At 39.9% G+C, this 11,940-nt stretch overlaps 1 protein-coding gene and 1 non-coding gene across 2 annotated transcripts; one reads left to right on the forward strand and one right to left on the reverse strand.

Annotated features, from left to right (window-relative positions):
• The first annotated feature begins 8,270 nt into the window (after positions 1–8,270).
• LOC145054703 (uncharacterized) lies at positions 8,271–10,821 on the forward strand. The gene is made up of 3 exons (XM_079002961.1): positions 8,271–9,473; positions 9,556–9,805; positions 9,854–10,821. Exons 1-3 carry the CDS (start codon positions 8,271–8,273, stop codon positions 10,819–10,821), a joined length of 2,421 nt encoding a protein of 806 aa, XP_078859087.1.
• Positions 8,655–8,761, reverse strand: LOC145080702 (small nucleolar RNA R71). Its single transcript, XR_013695292.1, has one exon. It is a non-coding gene; the product is annotated as a small nucleolar RNA R71 (small nucleolar RNA).
• Positions 10,822–11,940: the final 1,119 nt, after the last annotated feature.

Here is an 11,940-nt window from a genome sequence, read left to right on the forward strand (position 1 = left end):
AGTAGCGAAACGATGAAAAGTTAGGCGAGAATGGACGTCGGACGAAGAAGTTATGATTTTATAACGAAATTTTCTGTCCCGACCTCCTAAAAATAATTAATAAAAATAAAAGTCAAAATTAGCCGACGGAGTCTAAATGAAAGTTGTAGAACGTAGTCTCACCTTCGCATGGATATAAAGAACGTCGAAAACGGAGCTCGTATGCGAAAGTTACGGAATTTAGAAGTTTGACGAGTCAAATTACGCCCAACGTAATTTGAGTACGCCCCGCATACTCAGGCGGATGCAAGTTGCCTGACCAATACTCGAGTGCCACAGATCGACGCATGCAGTGACGTCAAAGTACGCCCTGCGTAACCAAGTTACGCCCTGCGTAATTTGAGATTACGCCCCGTGTAATCCCAGACCCTCAGCCTATAAATTGAACTCGAAATCAGCCATTTTCTCTTGTTCAAACTCTTCCCTCTCTCTAAGTTTTGCCTCGATTTGCGTGCCAATCATATCCCAAAGCCCCGGTATTATTCCCGAGCCCCGAAGCAAGATCCGAAGTCCCGAGGATCCCGAAGAGCGTTATTTCCGAGCCGAAGCCCTGCCCGCGAGGAGCCCGGTTTTTGTGAAGATCTTCCAGATCTACGAAGAGACACTACTTCTGCAAGCCATAGTGCTGCCCGATCGTCTTCTGATCAAGTGAGTGTATAGTCCCTTTTCAATACGCGATATTATACTAGTAATTTTTAAACGTATTTAAGAATACGGGATGTGAATGTGTAGTCATTTTCATTCCAACGCAATATTATGAAGTATTTAATATAAAATACGTGCAACGAGTAAATATTTTGTGGTTATATGTGTGAATGTATATTCACTCTCTTCTATCTCATAGATCTGATATATTCTCTATGAAATACGTGTTATGTGTGTATGCCTCATCTGTTATGTGGAATATGTATTGATTAAAACATGCTATACAGGTTTTTAAACAATGTATAAAAATGTATATTTTTATCTACTAATATGTTGGGTAGAACATGGGTAGATAATTGGTGTGAAATAAACAGATGAGAGGCCTCGGTGTTATTGGTGTTATTCTAGTCATTCAGCAGAGTATGGATGACGACCACGGACTATTATAGACTGTCCTGTGGAACACTAGCAGGCTCATTACCTGTAGGTGTTGTGAATGACGTGTTCACCGGTGTACTCTATCCCCCACATGGTTGCCTTTAGGATACTTATTGTTGAGGAAGCCCCTCTGCAGTAATGTCCGTCCTGATGAAAATCCTGAATTAGGTTCCTTATAATAGAAGTTATTTTAGGGACGTAAAGTGAGGATAACGGGAATGGGTAATCGGGTTTATTGTGGATTGTTGAAATTAAATATAATTATTGTGGGTTGAAAACCCTATATGCTCACCAGGTTCCCAAGCCTGACCCACTCAGTTTATTTGTATTACAGGAAGTGGCGCAAGAGCTTAAGATGGGCGAATCATCAAGTTGTTTTTGTTTACAAGTTTGTATATGTATATATTTGTTGAACGACTTGTAATGTTATCGTTTATGCTTTAGGATCTGTATCGGAACATGACATCCCGACTTTTGATTATGAAATGAAATCATATTTCTTTATGAAATGTTTTGATAAATATCTATTTTATCATGTTTTGTTTTTGGGAACAATTTCCGCATCTCTTTTAAAATTAAAAGGATTTACTCTGAAAATGTTTTAAAAAGCATAAATGAAATCGGTCTTTTCTGGCCGAGATTTTGGGGATGTCACACAAGGTGTTCTAAGTCCATGCAAATAAGTCCTTAGGTCATTTTCAAGCTCCAAAAATGATTTAGGAGGGTTTTAAGGCTCAAAAACCCCCTTTGCATGTGTTCACGGCCTAAGGATGTTCCAGGGCCGTAAACACATGTTTATGGTCCTATTTCATATATTAACCACGAATTTGAAGGCTAAGGATGTTATACTAGGAGCTAGGATAGTTACCTTGATGATTTGAAGCTTGATTTGGATGATTTTGGCTCAATTTCGAGTTTTAGAGAGAGAGTAGAGAGAGAGAGTGGAAAAGGCTTCAAATGAGGCTCTCTCAACTTTATATATGCTTAAAGTTTGGGACACGGTGGAATTCTACCCGATACTGGCGTTAAGCGAGACTTTTGGTCGTACCCGATTTAATTGTTTTATAACTCGACGAAATAAAATAATAATTTTTCCAAATAATAATTTGGGGCGCTTTCATGAGTTTCTAACGTGTTTGGACAACCATTAAGTCATAATAGCAAACTCAAAATTAATGATTTAATTTAGAAATGAAACGGAAACAATTCAAGACGACGAATTTTTTAATGACGGAACGGGTTATGACGACGGAACAAACTTCGGGTTGTCACATTATCCCCCGTTAGAGGGAATTTCGTCCCGAAATTCAAACTTTAGATGCGACTTGCGGATTTTGAAAGAGATTACGGATACTTTTGTTTCATCGGAATACGCACTCCCAAGTGAATTCGGATCCTCGCATGACATTCCAGGGAACCTTTCACTTATCGGGATACAGCTTGTTTCATACGTTTAATCTCTTGATCTATGATTTCGATTGATTCTACCTTGAGGTTCAGACTTTCATTGATTTCGGTCTCATCAAGGGATTACTAGGGTTTCATCGGGTAGGCACTTCTTAAGGACAGAGACATGGAATACCGGATGAATTTTGCTAAGTTCTGAGGGTAGTCGGAGTTTGTAGGCTACGGATGGATCCTAATGAGGATTTCGAAAAGTTCTATGTACCTCGGGTTTAGTTTTACGTGTTTCGAAATGTAACATGCCTTCTTTGCTTATTACGTGACTAAAGAAAATGGTTGGACCGAAGGGCATCACTACATCTTCGTAGTGACTATATTGAGTCCTGAATGTTGTTTTGGAAACATCATTCCTGAGAGCTCGTAACTGATGGTCCCTTGACCTAAGCTCTATCTATGAGAAGTAGCTGGCTCTCTGAAATTGATTGATGCGAAACTCTATTTGGCGTTCGGGAGGAATTTCTGGGAGCTCTTCGGAAGGACATCAGGAAAATTGTAGACTTTGGGGATGCAACTTCCTGTTTCTCGATGGTCACATAGGCTAGGAATTTATGGCACTCCCTTCGGAGAAGCCTTTTGAGCTTTGATGTACGAAATGATGCAACGACTAAAACTAAGTTTATCGTCGCAGATTATAAGAGTTTGACTGGGGGAAGGTTGAGATGGATAGATTTTTCGGAACAAAGGATATCAGCACGATTGAGACTCAATCAATCCATGCTAATGAATACTTCAAAGCTCTTAATTGAAAATCGGACATAAGATCGATAGGAAAAGGATGATCGCCGAGAGTAAGGGTTCAACCTATGAATATATCGCTAACGTCCTCTTTCTCGTTGTTAGACATCTCGACGGTAGACATTTCGGTTACTAAGGGAGGACTAAGGTTAAGATAATGTTTGATTGAAAAGATAACAGATTCTCTTTCAACAATATAATCGAAAAGGATTGCAAGTATAAGGGCTGTCGAGGAAGAATATAGTTGTGGCAACGGTGGGATCGGCGGCTGCCTCAACTTGCCCTATAGCTAGGACTCTTCCAGTGTTGCCAGTTGTTGCTGTCTTGGGGCAGTTTCGCTTGAAATGCCCGACTTCGCCGCAACCGTAGCAGGCCGGACTAATGCCCGCTCCGGAAGCTTGATTGGTTGATTGGGTTGGTGTCTTACAATTTTTTGCAGTGTGACCCTTTTTGCCACAACTGTTACAAAGTACCTCTCGACATGGGCTGGAAGTGAGGTGATGATAGTTGCAATTGTTACACGGAGGGAGGGTACCAGCATACTTACTGGTAAGAGTTTGAGTTGTGGATCCGATGGCAAAGACAGCAGTAGGGACAGTAGCAGCGCGAATTGCCACCGTTTGCTGCTTCTTCGAGGACTCCTGAGAAAGCTGACTCTTCTTCTTTTTCCAAGATTTTCTTTTCTCACCACTCCTCTCTGTCGGCTCAGGAGTGGTGGTTGCTTCCTCTAGGCAATCGTTATGGTCGATCAGGGTTTGCGCTAGGCATTTGGCGCTGTCATAGGTGTCTGGCTTCGCAGCCAAGACATTTCCTTTGGTTGGCTGGGTCAACCCCCAGATGAACCTCTCAATCTTTTTACTCTCCGGGGTAACCATTCCCGGACAAAGTAGCTCCAAGTCATCAAATCTTGAGGTGTAAGCGGTGATATCGGAACCCTTCATCTTCAGGTTCCAGAGTTCGTGTTCTAGCTTCTGCATTTCGCCTCGAGGGCAGTACTCTGCAAGCAGAGGTTCCTTCATAGCCTCCCAACCCATGGCATTGGCTATAGGTAGGGTTAGGGATTTGACTCGGCCGTTCCACCAAGTTAGAGCTTTATCGATGAACGTGCAGGCAGCGAACTTCACCTTATCCGATTCAGAGCAAGCATAGATTTCGAAAATAGATTCGATTTTCTCGAACCATCGGGTTAGGGCAATGACACCTCCAGTGCCATCAAAGGATGTGGGTTTTGCTTTCATAATGTCTATATAGGAACACTCCTTCTGGTGTACCTGGCTATCTTCTTGGTTTTTGGGGCAGGGGAGCACCTCTTGAACCACCGGTGTTCATTTGAGACATGGCGGATGCCACTGCGGCAGTAACAACTGCCTGGAACATTACGGGATCGAATTGGGGAGGAGGCGGTGGCGGAGGGTTGTTGTTCTTTGAGTTGGGTCTCTTTCTTGGAGGCATCTTGATCTAAAAAGATCAGGAAAGAGAGGATGGTAAGTCCTCTGAATTGAATCAAGAGATATGATACAAGGGATATCTCATTATGACAGATATAGAATTTCCATTAAGCGATAAAGTAGGAAAGAGTTATCAAAACAGATAAACTATCGCTAAAGGAATGATTGAGGAGCAACGCTGGGATGAGAATTTCCATAACGGATTTGGCTCGAGAAATACTCCCATAGTATTTCATGTCTCGCTATAATGACGGCTCGTTGTTTGGGCATTGGGTAAGTTTTAGGCATGCTGCATACCACAGTCACTCCCAAGCACATGTTGGTCGTGTCTCGAATAAATATAGTTGGCCAGGCTATATTGATCCTAGACACGACAACATAACTGCCCAGGTTTAACCGCAGCGCACAACACCCATTTACTTATATTTTGTTCTACTTGTAGTTACAGATTTCGACGGTTAGGTATACTTGTATACTTTTGAAAATACTTATGTTTTAAGGTATACTTTTAGTTCAGAGCACTTAGGCCCCTTAGTGTTTAAAGTCTTATACCATGTAAGGTTTGGTATACTAGTTCACTATAAACAAGGGCTCTGATACCAATCTGTCACACCCCGAAACCGAAGGCGGAAACGTTCCGGGGCAGAGGACGTCATGAATATCACAACCAATATACATAGTAAGCGTAGTAAAACACAAAACATTACATTACATAGAATTATTACATTTGTTTGAAACCAAAGTGTTACAAGTGTCATACATATATATATCATATGAGCAAAAGTAAAGACGTGACTTCTATGCTCCGTCTTCGCCAAAAGGATCGCTGGGTGCCTGTCTAATGTGGACCTGAGAATACAAGCAGTTTGAAAATCAGCATAAAGCTGGTGAGTTCATAAGAGATTTGTTTTCTGAAAAATGTACAAGTTTCCTTTGGTTTTCCGAAAAAGTTTGATATCCAAGAAAATCCCATATTTTCTTTTAAGTATAGTTTAGTTATCCGTTTGTTACACTATCCGGTTATGTACAGTTCAGTTATCCCAGGAAAAACCCTTATTTTCCTAAAAGTGGATAGTTGGTTATCGGTTTCTGAAAGTAATGTACAAGTGTCTACCATACTTTATGTGTTTGTGTGATGTTTCCTGAAAACCTATTTATCCTAGTAAAGTACATTAGTTTTAACACGTATATAAAACTAATAAGTAAATATAGGGGAAGTGTTACACTCTCGTAACACGTTCTCCCTCCAATAGATTATGGTTATGGGGGTAGTCCTACACTCTCGTAAATAGGGGAAGTGTTACAAGGACGTGTCTCCAATATTAAGATTAATGAATTAAAAGACAATAAAACGAGAAATTCTGATTAATTAGTCCTTCACTCTCGTAAATAGGGGAAGTATTATCAAGGACTTGTCTAAAGTTCTATGTTTAATGTTACTATTCCATCACTCTCGTAACTAGGGGGAGTGGTAAGCTTCTAAGTTTAATGTTATTATTCCTTCACTCTCGTATCTACGGGGAGTGGTAAAGTTCTAAGTTTAATGTTATTATTCCTGCACTCTCGTATCTACGGGGAGTGTTAAAGTTCTAAGTTTAATGTTATTATTCCTTCACTCTCGTATCTACAGGGAGTGGTAAAGTTCTATGTTTAATGTTATTATTCCTTCACTCTCGTATCTACGGGGAGTGGTAAAGTTCTAAGTTTAATGTTATTATTCCTTCACTCTCGTATCTACGGGGAGTTATATCAAGAACATTTTTAAAGTATTAAGATTCATGCTTTTAACAATAATTATATGGAAATTCATTTGTGAAATATAAAATATAACATTTTAAAACGAGTTTCACAAATAACATGACGGTTTACTCTGCAAGTTAAACGATTGGTTAATACAGTTTTCCGTGTTAAAAGCATAAGAAATATGAAATAGATCAAATGAAATCATAAGTTTGAGTACAAGATTTCCTTGTACTTTTGCTTGTATTCCCCCCCCCCCCCTTGAAAACATTGAAAAACATTGAAAAAGGGTAGGGGTATGAACTCACCAGTTGAGAAGTGTATCGGTTTGGGATGCTAAGTGTCAGATTGGGGCTTGAACGCGCGAGGTTCCTATGTAATATGAAAAGATACACATTTGTATCTAATTAGGCTTTGAACTACTAATTAGATAAGATTATACACCCCAAGACGCGAAAACACTTCAAAATAAGTGTTTGGAGTGACCCAGGTGACATCTAACGACGTATATGGCTTGGATATGGAGTTTACTCTTCAAGAGTAAACTCATAAGAGAGTTTACGACCCTAATGACCCACTCCCCATGAGTTTACGGTCGTAAACTCATGGTGGGGTGTTATAGGGTGCTAAATGGCCTTATATCACTTGGGAAAATTAGCTAGGATCAAGTCTAGGGCATAGGAACGGATTAAACCAACATATGGACCATCAAATGGAGTTTACGGCAGTAAACTAAGAGTTTACGGCTGTAAACTCCCCCACACACCTTCCTTTGATGTTTTGGTGGTCCAATGTCATTACAAGTGTTTCTAGTTAAATCTACAAGCCATGGAATGAGTTTAAGGCACCATTTGACCATGTTTTAGGAGTTTACGGCCTAAGAACCCATTCTTGGGGGGTTTACGGCCGTAAGCTCCTATGGGGGTAGTTTTAGCTTGTTTAAGGCCCTTAACTTGATTGTGGTTGCTTCTAGACTTTATTTCAAGGCTTATGGTGTGTTTAAGTGGCATCTTCACACTTTAAAATTAGTTTACTCCCTATGAATAGGTGTTTACGGTCCAAGCATGTGCTTGGGCCGTAAACTCATGTTTATACCCTAAATGATGAGTTCAAGGTGTTCTAAGTCCATGCAAATAAGTCCTTAGGTCATTTCCAAGCTCCAAAAATGATTTGGGAGGGTTTTAAGGCTCAAAAACTCCCATTTGCATGTGTTCACGGCCTAAGGATGTTCCAGGGCCGTAAACACATATTTATGGTCCTATTTCATAGATTAACCACGAATTTGAAGGCTAAGGATGTTATACTAGGAGCTAGGATAGTTACCTTGATGATTTGAAGCTTGATTTGGATGATTTTGGCTCAATTTTGAGTTTTAGAGAGAGAGTGGAAAAGGATTCAAATGAGGCTCTCTCAACTTTATATATTCTTAAAGTTTGGGACACGGTGGAATTTTACCCGATACTGGCGTTAAGCGAGGCTTTTGGTCGTACCCGATTTAATTGTTTTATAACTCGACGGAATAAAACTAAAATTTTTCCAAATAATAATTTGGGGCGTTTTCATGAGTTTCTAACATGTTTGGACAACCATTAAGTAATAATAGCAAACTCAAAATTAATGACTTAATTTAGAAATGAAACGGAAACAATTCAAGACGACGAATTTTTTAATGACGGAACGGGTTACGACGACGGAACGAACTTCGGGTTGTCACAATTTGGACTTTATACAAGTGAACCCGAGAACGAGCCAAGAAACGAGATGGTGAATATTGAAGAAATGTCCATGGGAGCTTACAAAAAGAGACTTAGAGATGATGTTGGTCAGGGTTTAGTACAACCTGCCGTACCTGCCACTGCCACATTCGAGCTGAAGGGACATATCCTCACTGCACTAAAGGATATCTCATTCTATGGAAAAGATCATGAGGATGCTTTTAAGCATCTAGATAAAGTCAACGACATTAATGATTATTTCAATGTCCTGAATGTGAATAGAGATACCGTCTTGCTAAGGATGCTTCCTGTTACTTTTAAGGGAGCTGCTAAGGATTGGTTAAAAGCACTACCACTGGGTACAATCACTACATGGGCTCAAATGTGTGAGCAGTTTCTAGACCAATTTTGTCCACCATCCAAGATAGCTAAACTCAAGAAGGCAATAGCCAATTTTGAGCAAAACCTGGGGGAGTCACTTTACGAGGCTTGGGAGCGCTATAAGGGGTTGTTAAGGAATTGTCCTCAACATGACCTTAACATTCAACAAGAAGTGTCCATATTCTATGAGGGGGTCAATGTAATGACAAGGCAACTCCTTGATTCTCAAGGACCACTTACAAAGAAAAATGCGGGTGAAGTCAAGGAATTAGTTGAAGAATTTGCAAAGCATTCTCGTGAATACCACAATCCAAGGAATGAAGGAGTAAAGGGAGTTGGGAGTGCACATTCTGAAGAGATGCTTGCTATAGTGGCAATGCTAAATAATACAGACCGAAGGCTGACCCAAATGGACCAATCAATTCATGCAGTTAGAGTTGGTTGTGAACGATGCAGTGGGCCACACTTCACTAAAGATTGCCATTTGGATGAGTATGGGAACAAGAAGGCTCAAGTTTGCTACTCAAGTGGGGAAAAGTTTAATGAAGACTGGAGAAAACCAAAGAAGGAATGGCTGCCATACGATGAGTACAAGAGGCAAAAAGAAGAAAAATATAAGCAGACATGCCGAGGCTTCTACCAAAAAGAGCAACCACCAGCCGAGAAGAAAGTAGACTTGGAAAACATGTTGACCCGATTTATGGAAGCATCCGAGAGAAGACATGATGATATCAATGCAGTGCTAAAGGAACACATGAATATGATGAAAGAACAACACAAAATGATGATTGACCAGCAAGCTTCATTAAGAAATAATCAAGAATCGATTCATAGTTTAGAAGTCCAAGTTGGTCAACTCACTACTTTGGTAAATAATAAATTATCTTCCCAACTTCCCGAAAAGAAAGCTCAATCTCATGTTATGGATATTGATACTGAAAATCTCTAAGTTTTTAGAGGCACTAGAAGTGGAGCCAAAGCAGCCCGATCCAAAGCCGAAGAAGCCGAAGCTCGAAAATGAAGAATCTACTGAAATACCCAGTTCACGTCGTGAGTCCGCTATGCACACATCATGGGCCCGGTCTGAACAGAAAAATTCCATATCCGTTCCAACTTATAAACCGCCTTTGCCATTCCCATCTCGATCACATCTTAGTCCACTGGAAAGGGTACATCTGGAGTTTATTCAACAAATAAAGGGTATTCCTATTAATACTCCTTTTATTTATTCACTTTCGAAAATTATAGAATACGCGAAGTTGCTACAAGATATAATAGACACTCGACATGAATTGAAGAAGAATTATAAAGTGATTCTAAGTGAGCAAAGCTTAAGAGCTGTATTGGGAGAGTTACCCAAGAAGATGGGAGATCCCGGACGCCTCACTCTTCCATGTGCGTTTGGAAATAATTTGAAGACTTATGCTTTGTCCGATTCTTGGGCTAGCATAAATTTGATGCCTTTTTCGTTCTACCAAAAGTTAAATATCCAGAAGATGAAGGCTACGAAGATGACAATTCACATGGCAAATCGTTCGGTGATTCACCCGAGGGGAATTGTTGAAGACATCCTTGTTAAAATTGGCAAATTTGTTTTCCCAGTTGATTTTGTAATTATGGATATGAAGGAGGATGCAAATATCCTAATCATTCTTGGTCGCCCTTTGCTAAATACAGTTGGCGCTTTGGTTGATGTTCGTGAATCTAAGCTTACATTGAGGGATGGTGATGATAAGGAAGATTTTGGAATACAATATGGATTTCAAGGATATGATGTTAAAGGTGAAGTGTTCAATATTGATGAAGAGAATGAACTTGAAGAATTAGAAAAACTCACGGAGGAAGAAATCAAGGCAATTAATCAAGTGAAACACACTAAACCAAGTGCATCCGTTCCATTTTTCGTTGAAGTCATTGCCTACACAAAACCAACATCTTTGATAACTGAGGAAAGTGATGAAATGTCGAGTGATGAAGAAGAAGTTACATCAAAGGTGACTAGTCCAGTGGTGAAGGAAGAGAAGGATACTATGGAGCTTAAGTGTGAAGACAAATTAGAGACTAAAGGGATAAAACGCAAGCTCGATGGAGACGCAATCAAGGCTAAAAAGGAAATTTTGAAAAAGGCGTATATTCGTCAAGTTCAAGCTTATAAGAGACGTTTCAAAGAGAAAAAGATCCAGCTGGTGATGGACTCTTCTGATGATTCAACGTAGGAGGCACGAAGTCCAGCTCAAGACTCCTAAAAAAGAAGCGATTCTCGGGAGGCAACCCGAGTTTGGTTTGTGTTTTTTTCCTTTTCTTTTTAGTTTTTGCATATTTACTTTTAGGGAAATCGATCATATCATCCAATTCACTTTATACATAATATAACACTGAGTGTGGGGTCTCTAAAAATTAAGTGGTAATAGTTAAAAAAAATCTAGTTTAATAGACAAATTTGGAGTTTATAATTAATTTCATTATCAGACAGTATTCACGACGCGAGTCCATTTTGAAACGGACAATATATTCCTTAGCACATTATTAGTCCAGCCCACTCCATGTTACAGTCTTAAATCATTAAATGGCCCAATTTTTCAGTTTAGTCCATAATGGATGGCCCAATTCTACAGCCCAAACGGACTCACGACGTGAATCCTGAAACACACGGGACCACAGATTAAAGATAGAAAACTCATTGACCTACTTCATTCTTTATTTCCCACAAAGTGAGAAGCTATTTCTGGTCCCCCCCCCCTCTTCGCGATTGCGGCCGACATTCCTCATATTCTTCTTGTGCTTACGTAATTCACCATTCTAGGTAAATTAATCTTCTTCACATTGTTTATTGTTGACTTATTTACTAGATTTTGGGGTTAGGGTTTGCATTCCACTTGATTATAAAAACCGATACCCTAAATCTATGAATTTCTCGCTGCATGTGTTTGTAATGAGTTTGAAATCGCCCTAGGAGTAAATCCCATTGACATTGTTGGCCCGATTTGACTTCTGCCTTGACCGATTCTAACTTATGCTTACGAATTCACGACGTGAATTCTTAGGGATTCGCGATGTGAATCCTGGCCAATTACAGTTTCATTTTCTGTTTAATATTAATCTTTTGGGATTTTTTGTTGGTTGTGTTTTATGATTATTTATGCAGAAATGGCTCCTAGGAGGGAAGTGCCAATTGGAGTGGCAGGTTTACATCCGTTCTACAATTTCCCAAAACAATGTCCCGAGAAATTTTGACCCGCTGGAACAACCATTTGGGGTGGCTTTATAACAGGGAGATTGCAGTTGCACCCACCATTAATTGGACACGGGTGAGGGAAGTTGGACTTGTGGCCGTT

This window comes from Lactuca serriola, chromosome 1 (assembly GCF_051521515.1).
Source record: "Lactuca serriola cultivar US96UC23 chromosome 1, Lser_US96UC23_V15, whole genome shotgun sequence".
In the NCBI taxonomy this organism is placed as follows: Eukaryota; Viridiplantae; Streptophyta; class Magnoliopsida; order Asterales; family Asteraceae; genus Lactuca; species Lactuca serriola.

Excerpts from the sequence above, each read along its gene's own strand:
- LOC145054703 (XM_079002961.1), top strand. The coding sequence starts at position 8,271 with ATGGTGAATATTGAAGAAATGTCCATGGGAGCTTACAAAAAGAGACTT. Across the intron at positions 9,474-9,555 it reads TTGGTCAACTCACTACTTTG|TTTTTAGAGGCACTAGAAGT; the intron begins GTAAATAATAAA and ends AAAATCTCTAAG. Across the intron at positions 9,806-9,853 it reads GTTTATTCAACAAATAAAGG|AATACGCGAAGTTGCTACAA; the intron begins GTATTCCTATTA and ends CGAAAATTATAG.